This window comes from Mustelus asterias, chromosome 10 (assembly GCF_964213995.1).
Source record: "Mustelus asterias chromosome 10, sMusAst1.hap1.1, whole genome shotgun sequence".
Classification (NCBI taxonomy): Eukaryota; Metazoa; Chordata; class Chondrichthyes; order Carcharhiniformes; family Triakidae; genus Mustelus; species Mustelus asterias.
In genome coordinates this window covers 106,749,776-106,766,311 of record NC_135810.1, presented here as the reverse complement: position 1 = coordinate 106,766,311, position 16,536 = coordinate 106,749,776, and the positions used below count along the sequence as shown (strand labels likewise).

The window sequence follows — 16,536 nt, the reverse complement described above, 5'->3', positions numbered from 1 at the left end:
GTTATGGGGATAGGGCCTGGGCGGGATTGTTGTCAGTGCAGTTCGATGGGCCAAATGGCCTCCTTCTGTACTGTAGGGATTCTATGTTTCTAAATCTTTGGGTTACTGTTGATCAGAAACTGAACTGGACTAGCCTTATAGACACTATGGTTACAGGAACAGGTCAGAGGCCAGGAATTCTGCAGAGAGTAACTAACCATCTACAAGGCACAGATCAGGAGTGTGATGGAATACTCTCCACTTGCCTGAATGAGTGCAGTTCCAACAACACTGAAGTTCGACACAATCCAGGTCAAGCAACCCACTTGATTGGCACCCCATCCACCATCTTCAGCATTCACTACATCCACCACTGACATACTGTGGCAGCAGTATGTACCATCCACAAGATACACTGCAGCAGCTCACCAAAGCTCCTTCCACAGCAACTTCCAAACCCGTGACCTCTATCACCTGGAAAGATAAGGGCAGCAGATGCATGGGAACGCCACCACTTACAAGTTCCTCTCCAAGCCACAAACCATGCTGACTTGGAAATCTACCACTGTTCACTGACGCTGGGTCAAAATCCTGGAATTCGCTTCTTACCAGCGCTGTGGGTGTACCTACACCATAGAGACTGCAGCAGTTCAAAAAAGTGGCTTACCACAATCTTCTTCAGGGAATTTGGAATCAACCTAGCCAATGATGCCCACATCCTGTGAACAAATAATTTAATCTACAGAACCTCCCAATTTACTGAGTCTAATGTTTTAGTCAGGTTGATGGTGTCGTTCTTGACAAAGGGCATGCCGGTGGTTCCTCTGGCAGGTCTGAAGCCACACTGCGTCTCTAGGAGAATTTCTTCAACCACAGGAAGTAGGTGATTCAGAAGAATGCATGTTCCCTGCTGTGGACTACCTCGATAATTTCCACAGCGCAAACTATCTGTCTTCTTAAAGATACTTACAACTGTTGCATTCCAGAAATCAGCTCCCAAACATGTAGGATGAACGCATAAAGTCTCAATGTGAGCAAAGGTCCACCAGCTTTGAAACCTGAACACCATCCAGGCCTCTGGCTTTGTTGTTGTTCATCTTTTTGATTGCTCGTTGCAGCTTCTGCATCGATGGTGGTTCACCAGGATCCTACCAGAGGATACTGGGGGATAGCCTGAAGAGTATCCACTGCCACTGTGCATTCAGAATTCAGGAGTTGTTGAAAGCGTCCCCTCCAGCATTGCTGGATGGCATTGTCACCTTGAGAAGTGACCCCGATCTGTAGATGACCCCAGGGGCTTCAAAAGAGTATTGCACGTCATCACGGTCAGCATACTGTTGGATGTCTCAGCCGTTCTCTTCATACCACATGTCCTTGGTCTTCCAGATTGGTCGTTTTGGCCTATTGAAACGCTGCCTCCTTGACTTATGACCTTGGGTTGTCTTGCCAGCTGTTCAACTTTGTTCCCGGAGGTCACAATATTGGGGATCATTTTCATCAAACCAGTCCAGGTGATAACAATATCCAAACCCAATGGTCTGGATGCAGGAGTCTAGTGTAAATGGCTTTTTTTGATCCCAGTGTTCTGGAATTGAGTTGACAGCGTGAAGAGTTTCCAGATTGATTACAAGCTGCACTTTGAAATTCCTCCTGTCGGTCAGGCTGTTTTAAAGCCGACACATTGGTCACCTTCCTCTTGAACTTTTGGGCTAAATTTTAAGTTTAAGTTTATTTATCAGTGTCACAAGTAGGCTTACATTAACACTGCAGTGAAGTTACTGTGAAAATCCCCCAGTCGTCAGACTCCGGAACCTGTTCGGGTACACTGAGGAAGAATTCAGCATGGCCAATTCACCTAACCAGCACGTCTTTTGGACCGTGGGAGGAAACTGGAGCACCCAGAGGAAACCCACGCAGACACGGGGAGAACGTGCAGACTCCACACAGATGGTGACCCAAGCCGGGAATCGAACCCGGGTCCCTGGTGCTGTGAGACAGCAGTGCTAACCACTGTGCCACCCTGCATGCTCACAATGCATGTGGATGTTCATCACCAAACACACAAGTCGATGTTCTGTCAAGGGCATCAGTTCTGGATCAAGTCACGCACAAACATCACTTAGATCTTTGACTAGAACAATGACATAAATGAGGAGGTGCCAGTGCTTTGATCCAGGATGCCTCCACGTGATTTTCTATTTGTCCCTCTGGCGGAAGAGAGTGATTGTTACAATGAGGCCATGAGCCCACTTTGTCTGCAGGAGGACTCCAAAGAGGAGCAAGGTATTTGGTTCCAAATAAAAGTCACATTGAACTTGAAACAATAACTCTGTTTCTCTCTCTATAGATGCTGCCAGGCCTTCTGAGTTTTTCCAACACTTTCTGTTTATATTCTGTTAAGCTTACAATTCATACGAGAGCATATTGGGAATACCCAGGAACTACTCTGGACAAATGTCATTGATGTCGGGGCGCAGGTGATCTCCGGAAGACTTGTCTTCAACCCACCTTCCCCGGTGAAAATTTGGGCTGAAGTTAAGCTTGGTGGAAGTCCAGATGAACCATGCTATGTTCCAAATATCGGTTTCCCAGCAAGCTATATGCCCAATCCCCATCCTCTCCAGCCCCAAGAAGGTGTGTACTCTATTTTCTTTCATTCTACGTGTGAAATATAATCAGTACAGTCAAAAGGAATAGTGGTTAGCACTGCTGCCTCACAGTGCCAGGGAGCCGGGTTCAATTCACGGCTTGGGTCACTGTGCGGAGTTTGCACGTTCTCTCCGTGTCTACGTGGGTTTCCTCCGGGTGCTCCGGTTTCCTCCCACAGTCTGAAAGACGTGTTGGTTAGGTGCATTGGCCATGCTAAATTCTCCCTCAGTGTACCTGAGCAGGTGTGGCGACTAGGGGATTTTCACAGTTACTTCATTGCAGTGTTATGTAAGCCTACTTGTAACATGAATAAATAAACTTCAAACTTTAAATATTTTTCAAGCAGTCATCATGCTATTAGCTAATTCCACATATCAACAATTCCAATCAGTGGCTGCAAATGTCTACGCCCTTCATTCTTTAACATGACATAACAGAGGAGTGACAAAGTAATTGCAGTACAAAAATGTGCAGGTGCCATTCTATAAACTATTCAATAAATGTTACCTTCTCTATGTTTGAATCCAACCTGTGACAAGATCTGGGACAGGGCCAACCTGTTCCTCTTGAGCCCATGAAGGTGAAGCCATTTTGATGAAGGAAGCAGAATCTGTACATCAAGCGTAAAAGATGAATGCTTCTGGTGGGCTTTCATCATTTTCAGTCGCTTGTGCCTGAACTTATTAGAATCATGCAAATTGGCCTCTGCTGGCTGATCTCCACGTTCCAAATCAAACATCACCCCTGCCAGTAGAAAATACTTCAATTAAGGAGTTATAAATACGGCAACTACATAAAAATTCCAACCTTTCGAAGTTTTGTGGTACATTTGAATGCAGCTATGATTAAAATGCTGCGCTCTATTGCCAATGATATGGCAGAGCACAAAGACATTTTCTCAGTACAGTGAATTCCTCAAATTCCACTTCATCAACGTTTTTGCAGATACTGCAGGGGAGAAGTGCAGTTTGATTGCAAAAACTTTCACTTTGTCTTTTTTTTCCCCTCAAAGTTATGACTGAAATAATTACAGCCAATAATCATGGCTGTTGAGGTGCAGGATAAAATTTGGTTTGATTTGATTTGATTTATTATTGTCGTATGTATTCGTATACAGTGGAAAGTATTGTTTCTTGCGCGCTATACAGACAAAGTATACCATTCATAGAGAAGGAAAGGAGAGGGTGCAGAATGTAGTGTTACAGTCATAGCTAGGGTGTAGAGAAAGATCAACTTAGTGCGAGGTAGGTCCATTCAAAAGTCTGATGGCAGCAGGGAAGAAGCTGTTCTTGACTCATAGAACATAGAACATTACAGCACAGTTCAGGCCCTTCAGCCCTCGATGTTGCGCCGACCAGTGGAACCAATCTAAAGCCCCTCTAATCTACACTATTCCAATATCATCCATATGTTTATCCAATAACCATTTCAATGCTCTTAATGTTGACGAGTCCACTACTGCTGCAGGCAGGGCATTCCACACCCTTACTACTCTGAGTAAAGAACCTACCTCTAACATCTGTCCTATATCTCTCACCCCTCAATTTAAAGCTATGTCCCCTCGTGTTAGCCAGTTAGTCGGTTGGTACGTGACCTCAGACTTTTGCATCTTTTTCCCGATGGAAGAAGGTGGAAGAAAGTATGTCTGGGGTGCATGGGGTCCTTAATTATGCTGGCTGCTTTTCCGAGGCAGCGGGATACAATCCCAAACCAATCTTTTTCTTTTTAAATATTCATTCTTCTTACATGGGTATTGCTGGCAAGACCAGTGTTTATTGCCCATCTCCGGATGTTTTTGATAGGAGGAAGGTTAGTCACCTGCCTCATCGACAATCCATATGGTGAAGGGACTCCCACCAGCTGTTAAGTAGCGAGTTCCAGAAAGTTGACTGACTGACAATGGAGGAATAAATGTATCTCGTAATGATCATCCAAACAATTGAGACATTCTGAGATATAAACCAGGTTATTTTGGATTTGACTCACAACACTGAAACTAGAATCAGTACTGGTACGGTAGCCATAAGAATCAAATTAAAGCAAATACTTGGCATTCTAACTCCAAAGTGAAGCTTAATCAAATTTATATTTTTAAGTATCAGACTTTATGCTGTTATACTTATTTAACTTAAGTATTACATCGTCACCTAGGGGAAATATTCCAAGTCCAGGGGCGGCACGGTAGCACAGTTGTTAGCACTGCTGTTTCACAGCTCCAGGGACCTGGGTTCGATTCCCGGCTTGGGTCACTGTCTGTGTGGAGTTTGCACATTCTCCTCGTGTCTGCGTGGGTTTCCTCTGGTGCTCAGGTTTCCTCCCACAGTCCAAAGATGTGCGGGTTAGGTTGATTGGCCATGCTAAAAATTGCCCCTTAGAGTCCTGAGATGGGTAGGTTAGAGGGATTAGTGGGTAAATATGTAGGGATATGGGGTTTGGGTGGGATTGTGGTCAGTGCAGGCTTGATGGGCCAAATGGCCTCTTTCTGCACTGTAGCGTTTCTATGATTCTATGATGCATCAAGGTAGTCGTCAGATTTGTGTGGTTATCTGTTAACCCTTGATGCATCACTAAATTCAAGATTCTAAACTAAGGAAGCTAAGGAAATTCAGCATGTCCGCTACGACTCTCACCAACTTTTGCAGATACACCATTGAAAGCATCCTTTCTGGATGTATCACAGCTTGATATGGCTCCTGCTCTGTCCAAAACCATAAGGTAGCCCAGTCCATCATGCAAACCAGCCTCCCATCCATTGACTCTGTCTACACTTCCTGCTGCCTCGGAAAAGCAGCCAGCATAATCAAGGACCTCACGCATCCCAGCCATACTCTCTTCCACCTTCTTCCGTCGGGAAAAGATACAAAAGTCTGGGGTCATGTACCAACCGATTTAAGAGCAGCTTCTTCCCTGCTGCCATCAGACTTTTGAATGGATCTACCTTGCATTAAGTTGATCTTTCTCTACACCCTAGCTATAACTGTAACACTACATTCTGCACCCTCTCCTTTCCTTCTCTATGTATGGTATGCTTTGACTGTACAGCGCACAGGGACAACACTTTTCACTGTATACTAATACATTTGACAATAATAAATCAAGTCAAATAAAGTTTTGATTTTCATTCAGGAGAGTGTGAAGTGTGAAGAGAAGAGACCATGGTAGGCTGGCATGAAGCCCGGCCATTTTACCATAGAATCCATGGAAAGAAAGAGGCCACTCAGCCCATCATGGCTGTGCTGGCCAAATGCCACTTTCCAGCATCTGGTCCATAGCCATGCAGATTACAGCACTTCAGGTGCAGATCCAGGTACCTTTCAAATGAGTTGAGCAATCTAGAAGGATAAGAGCTGCAGGCACATGGGAACCACGCCAGCTGCTCCTGACTCATCCCCTGACTTGGAAATATATCACCGCTCCTCCATGGTCGCTGGGTCAAAATCCTGGGACTGCTTTGCTAACAGCACTGTGCATGTACCTACATCAGATGAACTGCAGCAGGTCCAGAAGACAGCTGACCTCCACCTTCTCAAGGGCAATTAGAGATAGAGTCATAGAATTTTACAGCACAGAAACAGGTCCTTCTGCCCATCGTATCTGCGCCAGCCATCAAGCACCAGTCTATTCTAATACCATTTTCTAGCACTTGGTCCGTAGCCTTGTATGCTATGGCATTTCAAGTGTTCATCTAAATGCTGCTTAAATGTTGTGAGAATTCCCACCTCTACCACCGTTTCAGGTAGTGAATTTCAGATTCCCACCACCATCTGGGTGGAAAGGTTTTTCCTCAAATCCCCTCTAAATCTCCTGCCCCTGATCTTAAGTCCATGCCTCCTGATTAACTTCATGGCACAACCTCAGGCTAAAGGGACGATCCTTTAAAACAGAGATGAGGAGAAATTTCTTCAGCCAGAGAGTGGTGAATCTGTGGAATTCTTTGCCGCAGAAGGCTATGGAGGCCAAGTCATTGAATGTCTTTAAGACAGAGATAGATAGGTTCTTGATCAACAAGGAGATCAGGGGTTATGGAGAAAAGGCAGGAGAATGGGAATGAGAAAAATATCAGCCATGATTGAATGGCAGAGCAGACTCGATGGGCCGAGTGGCCTAATTCTGCTCCTACGTTTTATGGTCGTATGGTCTTATTGACCCCTCTATTAAGGGCAAAAATTCCTTCCCATCAACCCTATCTGTGCCCTCAGATGTACAACAAAATAAGTTAAAGTTTATTTACTAGTGTCACAAGTGGGCTTCCATTAACACTGCAACGAAGCTACTGTGAAAATCCCCTAGTCACCACACTCCGGCGCCTGTTCGGGTACACTGAGGGAAAATTTAGCATGGCCTATGCATCGAACCAGCACGTCTTTCAGACTTTGGGAGGAAACCGGAGCGCCCGGAGGAAGCCCACGCAGACACGGGGAAAACGTGCAAACTCCGCACAGACAGAGACCCAAGCCGGGAATTAAACCCAGGTCCCTGGCGCTGTGAGGCAGCAGTGTTAACCACTGTGCCACGGTGCCCGCCCCTTTGCTGGCCTCAACATTGACACCCACATCCCATGAAAGAATTTTTTAAAATTTAAATCCCCAGGACTGACTGCCATGTTTCAACGAGAATTCTTGCTCAAATCTGACAGGAATGATGAAGGAACTGATTGTCAAAGCTAGGGCATTTCACCAGGCAGGAGGCAGCCAGGGGACAGCCCAGTACAAACAAACTTCTTGGTTAATGGAAATGGTGAGGCCAAGAGGGCTGGAGGTTATCGCATTCACACAAGAGGATATTTAAAATTTTCCTTGTATTCCCTTCCCTGGTCCAGAAGGAAACCTTTAAAAAAATGAGAAACAGATTCTTGTTTCTTTACAAGGTACTAGTGAGGCCGCAACTAGAGTACTGTGTGCAATTTTGGTCCCCTTATTTGCGGAAGGATATATTGGAGGGAGTACAGAGAAGGTTCACCAGGTTGATACCGGAGATGAGGGGGTTAGCTTATGAGGAGAGATTGAGTAGATTGGGCCTGTACTCATTGGAGTTTAGAAGGCTAAGGGGAGATCTTATAGAGACATATAAGATAATGAAGGGGCTAGACAGGGTAGAGGCAGAGAGATTCTTTCCACTTAGAAAGGAAACAAGAACTAGAGGACACAGCCTCAAAATAAGGGGGAGTCAGTTTAGGACAGAGTTGAGGAGGAACTTCTTCTCTCAGAGGGTAGTGAATCTCTGGAATTCTCTGCCCATTGAAGCAGTGGAGGCTACCTCATTAAATATGTTTAAGTCACAGGTAGATAGATTTCTGATCAATAAGAGAATTAAGGGTTATGGGGAGTGGGCGGGTAAGTGGAACTAAACCACTATCCGATCAGCCATGATCTTATTGAATGGCGGGGCAGGCTCGAGGGGCTAGATGGCCTACTCCTGCTTCTATTTCTTATGTTCTTATGTTCATATGTTCTTTCAAAATTAAATCTCGGGCTGTAGGCATGGAAAATGTGATCAGAAATGTTATTGTCCATCATCCCTAACCCTCCCTTCTTAGAATCCCTTCAGTGCAGAAGGAGGCCATTCGGCCCATTGAGACTGCACCGACCACAATCCCACCCAGGCCCTATCCCCGTAATTCCACATATTTACCGTACTAATCCCCCTAACACTAGGGTCAATTTAGCATGGCCAATCAACCTAACCCGCACATCTTTGGACTGCGGAAGGAAACTGGAGCACCCGGAGGAAACCCACGCAGACACAAACTCCCCACAGACAGTGACCCGAGGCTGGAATTGAACCGGGGTCCCTGGCGCTGTGAGGCAGCAGTGCTAACCACTGTGCCACCGTGCCGCCCCTTGAACCTACAATTCAAGTGGCCCCATTGCCAACAGGAAGTGAGTTCCAGAATTTTGACCCAGTGGCGAAGATGGAGTGGAGCGACCGCATCTTCATAGAATCATAGAATGTCTACAGTGCAGAAGGAGGCCTTTTGGCCCATTGAGTCTGCACTGACAACAATCCCACCCAGGCCCTATCCCCTTAACCCCGCATCTTTACCCTGTTAGTCCCCCAAAGTGGCAATTTAGCATGGCCAATCAACCTAACCTGCACATCTTTGGAGTGTGGGAGAAAACAGGAGCACCCGGAGGAAACCCACGCAGACACCGGGAGAACATGCAAACTCCACACAGACAGTGACCTGAGGCCGGAACTGACCCTGGGTCCCTGGCGCTGTGAGGCAGCAGCGCTAACCACTGTGCCACCATCTTGATGGCGTGTGACTTGGTGGGGAACCTGAGAAGGTGGTGGTCGTGGTGTTTCCATGCACCTGCTGCCCTTATCCTTCTAAGTGGTTGGGGTGTGGGTGGAGGGAGATGTGGGGTGAGCGTTATGGAGGTTATCACATTCAGAAGAGAGGGAGTTTCAAATTTTCCCTGTATTCCTTTCCCTGGTCGTGAAGAAACCTTTAAAATAATGAAAAACATACTCTTGTTTCTTTCAATGTTAAATCTTGGGCTGTAGGCATAGAAAATGTGATCAGAATTTTTATTGTCCATCCCTAACCCTCCCTTCTTAGAATCACAGAATCCTTCAGTGCAAAAGGAGACCATTTGGCCCATGGAGTCTGCACCGACCACAATCCCACCCAGACCCTGTTCCTGTAAACCCACATATTTACCCTGCTAGTCCCCCTAAGGGTCAATTTAGCATGGCCAATCCACCTAACCTGCTTATGGTAGATTGTCAAAAAATGCTGCTCTGCCTCGCAACCAACGTTCAGCAGCAAGAGGCGTTCACTTGCCCTCTGATCTCAGTGTCAGTGGAAGGAGGGAGGGGGCTTCTGAAAGTTATCCTGCTGAAATCACAGACTATTAATGCAGCACTTTAACTCAAGGTAACCCTAAGGCCAACATATCAAACAGCTAAGAATTTAAACAGGGGAAATGATTTTAAAAATAAAACATTAATCGTCCGGTTAAAAATAAATGCGTGCAGTGTTCTAACTGGTGTTTTTGCTTCGTTGCTAGGTTAGATTTAAAAGTCAGCAAACAATGTCTCTCCCGTCAAATCCCAACGATAGAAGACAAAGGGAAAAAACTCTTTTTTTGAAGATCGCACACTTGCTGGAAAATAGAAAGTGCAAGCGGCGCTAACGGTAAAAAGAGACAAAATTGCAATCTTGCCCTTACCCTGTGAGGCGTTGCCATTGCCGAGTAACAGTGTGCAGTCCACTCTGTTGACATTGACTACCAGGGTTGCGATGCTAGGCTTGCTGTGGGAGCGCTGTCACTGCAACGGCTCCAAACACACCAGACAAGCACCATGCCAGAATGTTGCCTTTCATTTGCTGTTGACATGCATTTGAAGATGTAAATTTCACGTGTTCGAATGTATCAGCATTCTTTTCAGCCTGCACCATTAAAATAGATTTTCCCCAAAGGTATTAAAGAGAAAATAAGAGAGGTGGAATGTGGGGGGGCGGGGGGGGGGGGGGGCTCACTGTTTAAAAATAAGGGCCATGATGTGGAGTTGCCAGCGTTGGACTGGGGTGGGCACAGTAAGAAGTCTCACAACACCAGGTTAAAGTCCCAACAGGTTTATTTGGAATCACGAGCTTTCGGAGCGCTGCCCCTTCATCAGGTGATCACTTTCATCACCTGATGAAGGAGCGGCGCTCTGAAAGTTTGTGATTCCAAATAAACCTGTTGGACTTTGACCCGGTATTGTGAGACATCTTACAGTGAAAATAAGGGGTTGCCCATTTAAGACAGAGATTAAGAGAATTTATTTCCTCCTGAGTCTTTGGAACTCTTCCTCATCATAGAATCCCTACAGTACAGAATGAGGCCATTCAGCCCATTGAGACTGCTCCAACAACTTTCCCCCATGTTTTTACCCTGTTAATCCCCCTGGCATTAAGGGGCATTTTACCATGGCCAATCCACCTAACCCGCACATCTTTGGACTTTGGAAGGAAACTGGAGCACTTGGAGGAAACCCGCGCAGACACGGGGAGAACATACAAACTCCACACCTGTCACCAAAGGCCAGAATCGACGTTTTAAGATTATTTACCAGTGTAATGTGTAGGCTTACATTAACACTGCAATGGTGGAGGTGCTTAATGAATACTTTACCTCGGTATTCACGGTGGAAAGGGATCTGGGTGGTTGTACTGCTGGTATGCGGTGGACAGAAAGGATCGAGCATGTGGACATAAAGAAAGAGGATGTGTTGGAACTATTGAATGGCATCAAGGTTGGTAAGTCGCCGGGACCGGATGGGATGTACCCCAGGTTACTGTGGGAGGCGAGGGAGGAGATTGCGGAGCCTTTGGCGATGATCTTTGCATCGTCGATGGAGACGGGAGAGGTTCCGGAGGATTGGAGGATTGCAGATGTGGTCCCTATATTCAAGAAAGGGAACAGGGACAGCCCGGGAAATTACCGACCGGTGAGTCTAACCTCAGTGGTTGGTAAGTTGATGGAGAGGATCCTGAGAGACAGGATTTATGATCATCTAGAGAAGTTTAGTATGATCAAAAGTAGTCAGCACGGCTTTGTCAAGGGCAGGTCGTGCCTTACGAGCCTGGTTGAGTTCTTTGAAAATGTGACCAAACACATTGACGAAGGAAGAGCGGTGGATGTGGTCTATATGGACTTCAGCAAGGCGTTCGATAAGGTCCCCCATGCAAGACTTCTTGAGAAAGTGAGAGGGCATGGGATCCAAGGGGCTGTTGCCTTGTGGATCCAGAACTGGCTTGCCTGCAGAAGGCAGAGAGTGGCTGTGGAGGGGTCTTTCTCTGCATGGAGGTCAGTGACCAGTGGAGTGCCCCAGGGATCTGTTCTGGGACCCTTGCTGTTTGTCATTTTCATAAATGACCTGGATGAGGAAGTGGAGGGATGGGTTGGTAAGTTTGCTGACGACACCAAGGTAGGTGGTGTTGTGGATAGTTTGGAGGGATGTCAGAAGTTGCAGCGAGACATAGATAGAATGCAAGACTGGGCGGAGAAGTGGCAGATGGACTTCAACCCAGATAAGTGTGTGGTGATCCATTTTGGCAGATCCAATGGGATGAAGCAGCAGTATAATATGAAGGGTACCATTCTTAGCAGTGTAGAGGATCAGAAGGACCTTGGGGTCCGGGTCCATAGGACTCTTAAATCGGCCTCGCAGGTGGAGGATGCGGTCAAGAAGGCGTACGGCGTACTAGCCTTCATTAATCGAGGGATTGAGTTTAGGAGTCGGGAGATAATGCTGCAGCTTTATAGGACCCTGGTTAGACCCCACTTGGAGTACTGCGCGCAGTTCTGGTCACCTCATTACAGGAAAGATGTTGAAGCCATTGAAAGGGTGCAGAGGAGATTTACAAGGATGTTGCCTGGATTGGGGGGCATGCCTTATGAGGATAGGTTGAGGGAGCTTGGTCTCTTCTCCCTGGAGAGACGAAGGATGAGAGGTGACCTGATAGAGGTTTACAAGATGTTGAGAGGTCTGGATAGGGTAGACTCTCAGAGGCTATTTCCAAGGGCTGAAATGGTTGCTACGAGAGGACACAGGTTTAAGGTGCTGGGGGGTAGGTACAGAGGAGATGTCAGGGGTACGTTTTTCACTCAGAGGGTGGTGGGTGAGTGGAATCGGCTGACGTCGGTGGTGGTGGAGGCAAACTCGTTGGGGTCTTTTAAGAGACTTCTGGATGAGTACATGGGATTTAGTGGGATTGAGGGCTATAGATAGGCCTAGAGGTAGGGATATGATCAGCGCAACTTGTGGGCCAAAGGGCCTGTTTGTGCTGTGGCTTTCTATGTTCTATGAAGTTAATGTGAAAATCCCCTAGTCGCCACACATGTTCAGGTACATTGAGGGAGAATTTAGCACCTAATCAGCACATCTTTCGAACTGTGGAAGGAAACCGGAGCACCCGGAGGAAACTCATGCAGTGCGAACCACCATGACACCCTACTGTGCAATCAGAAGGTAATGGAAGCAGAGTCTTTAGGCCAGATACCCTTCCCACTAGCCCCCCCCCCCCCAACTCCTGCAGCAGAGGTCATTGGTCCCACCGCTGTCCACGGCTCATGCCCTCCACTGCCAGGGCACGGCATCAGTGGGACTGAAAGTTCCCGCCAGTGGGAAGGGCGAGAAAATTCGCCACCTTGAATACTTTTAAGGTAGAAGTGGATACACTCTTGATTGACAAGGGTTTGTGGGCGCAAAGTTATCAGGAAGGGGATAGGTGGGAGCGCGGAATTGCGGGGGGGAGGTGGCACAATGGCACAGTGGTTAGCACTGCTGCCTCACAATGCCATGGACCCAGTTTCAATTCCGTCCTTGGGTGACCTGGTGCCTGGTATGGAGGGTCTTAGCTATGAGGAGAGATTGGGTAAACTGGGGTTGTTCTCCCTGGAAAGACGGAGAATGAGGGGAGATCTAATAGAGGTCTACAAGATTATGAAGGGTATAGATAGGGTGAACAGTGGGAAGCTTTTTCCCAGGTCGGAGGTGACGATCACGAGGGGTCACGGGCTCAAGGTGAGAGGGGCGAAGTATAACTCAGATATCAGAGGGACGTTTTTTACACAGAGGGTGGTGAGGGCCTGGAATGCGCTGCCAAGTAGGGTGGTGGAGGCAGGCACGCTGACATCGTTTAAGACTTACCTGGATAGTCACATGAGCAGCCTGGGAATGGAGGGATACAAACGATTGGTCTAGTTGGACCAAGGAGCGGCACAGGCTTGGAGGGCCGAAGGGCCTGTTTCCTGTGCTGTACTGTTCTTTGTTCTTTGACCGTTTGTGTGGAGGTTGCACTTTCTCCCCATGTCCGCGTGGGTTTTCTCCGTGTGCTCTGGTTTCCTCCCACAGTCCAAGGTGTGCAGGTTAGGTGGCCATGCTAAATTGTCCCTTAGCAGGGGGTGGGGGGGTGAGATGCTCTGCCGGAGAGTCAGTGCAGACTCGATGGACCAAATGGGTAAGATGGGGACAGAGGGATATGGATCAATTGCGGGTAATTGGGACTAGCTTAGGGGTTTTAAAAAAAAGGGCGGTATGGACAAGTTGGGCCTAAGGGCCTGTTTCCATGCTGGAAACATCTATGACTCTTAAATGACCTCTTTCTGTACTGTAGGATTTGGTTGAATGGTGGAGCAGGCTCGAGAGGCTGAGTTCTGCTCCTGCTCCTAATTCATATCTTTGTATGTATAAAAGTCAATGCATTTGTTGGAAATTAAACTTGTGTGTTCAATTCTACATGAGAGACTTGCAACCCAGGCTGATACTTCAGAGCAGCGGAGATCTTCTCTGCTGGAGGTGCCTTCTTTTGCATGAGAGCTTAAACTCAAGATCGTCTGCCCTCACAGCTGGGAGTCTCCAGATGTCCTGGCCAATCTTTATCCCTCAGCCATCTTTTCTAAAAAAAATAGGTTGGCTTAGATTTTGTTGGCTGGAAGAAAGCAGCCCACAAAAATTCCAGCCATTTCTGTGGCCTGGATTTACATTTTACTGACTTGATTCTATCACCAACCGCAGGGGATCACTAGGGTAAAACAACAGTGAAAACATGAACCAAGCTAAAAAGCCAATAACATGTAAGAATTCCCACAGACAGCAAAGTAGAAGTGCAAAAACACTGATTATCCTTCACTTTTTAAGAGTTTTATGGAAAGCCAAATAAAGATTAGAAGATGGAATTTAGGCAGAAGCTAAAATCTCATGAAGTAACTTAAATATATATTTTTCAACATAATCAAAACTTATGAAATGTGTAAAATAATGGAGAAATTTGACGTTCCACCAAATGTGTTTCCCAGGGCCAGAGAGGTTAGCAGTAATCATGAACTTAGTGAACTGTTAAATCCTAGTTATCCCATCAGGCATAATTCAAGTGAGACCAGTGCATAAAAGTACATAGTTAATATCAATTCAAGTGATTTTAAAAGATTTACATCTGGGGGAAACTTTGACAGAACATCATGTGGAGAAGCAGTGAAACCCTGAGAGCAATCATAGAAACATAACATGGAAAATAGAAGCAAAGAAAGGCCATTCGGCCCTTCGAGCCTGCTCTGCCATTCATTTTGATCATGGCTGATCATCAAATTCAATATTCTGATCCCGCCTTCCCCCCATATCCCTTGATCCTTTTAACCCCAAGAGCGATACCTAATTTCTTTTTGAAATCACACAACGTTTTGGCCTCAACTACATTCTGTGGTCGTGAATTCCACACATTCACCACTCCTTCTGTGAAGAAATTTCTGCTTACCTCTGTCCTAAAAGGTTTACCCCTCACCTTCAAACTATGACCCCTAGTTCTGGACTTCCCCCACCATCGGGAACATTCTTTCTGAATCTAACCTGTCGAATCCTGTTCAAATTGTATAAGTTTCTATGAGATCCCCTCTCACTCTTCGAAACTCCAGTGAATACAATCCTAACCGACTTAGTCTCTCCTCATATGACAGACCTGCCATCCCAGGAATCAGCCTGGTAAACCTTCACTGCATTCCCTCAAATTCCATGTTTAAATATACATGTATGTACACCAAATGTTGCTGTTAGTTTCACAGTTAGATAATGACAATGAATGCTGACAGTTTTGCTGTCATTATAACCTCCAAATCTAGGTCATTACCACATTGCTGTTTTTAGAACCTTTCTGTGTGCTTATTGATTGCTGGGTTTTTATATTAATGACATACAAAGAGTACTTTATTGTCTCTTTGGGACATCCTGATGTCAGGAATTCCAATATATAATTTCAAATCCTTTATTTTGTTTAGGCCCAACCCACATTGTCTTGCCCCCTACCTGATCACCTACCAGAGGATGATTAACTGGACTCATAAGACCTCAACAGATCGCAACACTCTGGTGCAAGGTATTTACCCTTCACATCTCCACCAACTCCCCCCCCCCCCCCCCCCCCCCACCACCTCCACCACCACCACCAGCCCTCTTGATACATGGGTGTCCCTCAATTTATGGTCCACTGATTCAAGTTAATAATCTCTCTTTCCGATGTAAACGGAGAAGTGGGTTGCGTAGTGCTGAGATATCTCACATTGTTATCCAGTTAAGAAATTAATTCATCATTTATTGCAGGTGGTGGTTTGCAAAGTACAACTGATTTCAGCAGACAAAGAGTGACTGCGTGGTCAACGTACCAAAGGGCAGCCAGTGCCCATGGAACTGTGCCAAGGCAACACTAATTATGGAAGAATACTGGAGAGAAATGCAACATCTTCAACAACCAGTCATTTAGTGTCAGCAGAGATTTAAATTCTAAAGGTTGCTATTTTTAAAACACTGGTTAGGGTGTGTTAAAATAAAGGAGTTAAGGAATTGGTTACACCTAGCTATTCAACATAAGAACTAAACTAACTGAATGTCAGCTCCAAAGTCTGGCCAAGTCTGGCTTAAGAACAAAATTCAAAAAATGCAGGGGATGGTTAATGGCAAATATTTGATCTATTAGCTGCATAAGAACAGTGCACATATTCTCATCATTCCAACATAATTCAGCAGCATAGCTTTACCTTTGTGACAGGGGAGAGTTATAGAACAAAGAGATCTAGGGGTACAGGCTCTTAGCTCCTTGAAAGTGGAGTCACAGGTGGACAGAGTGGTGAAGAAGGCATTCAGCATGCTTGGTTTCATTGGTCAAAACATTGAATACAGGAGTTGGGATGTCTTGTTGAAGTTGGTAAGGCCACACTTGGAATACTGTGTACAGTTCTGGTCACCCCATTATAGAAAGAATATTATTAAATTAGAATAACTAGAAAAAAATTAGAGTGCAGAAAAGCTTTACTAGGATGCTACCAGGACTTGATGATTTGAGTTATAAGGAGAGGCCGAATAGACTGGGACTTTTTTCTCTGGAGCGTAGGAGGCTTAGGGGTGATCTTATAGAGGTCTGTAAAA

The 16,536-nt window shown here is 46.0% G+C and overlaps 1 protein-coding gene across 1 annotated transcript in view; it reads right to left on the bottom strand.

Moving 5' to 3' along the window:
* LOC144499475 (von Willebrand factor A domain-containing protein 3B-like) overlaps positions 1–16,536 on the bottom strand; it is a 207,827-nt gene that overhangs the window by 150,752 nt on the left and 40,539 nt on the right. Inside the window, exons 2-3 of the mRNA XM_078221465.1 lie at positions 3,136–3,372; positions 740–843 (exon numbers count right to left, since the gene is read on the bottom strand). Coding sequence (XP_078077591.1) covers positions 740–843; positions 3,136–3,372 — 341 coding nt within the window. The remainder of the gene's footprint in view (positions 1–739; positions 844–3,135; positions 3,373–16,536) is intronic.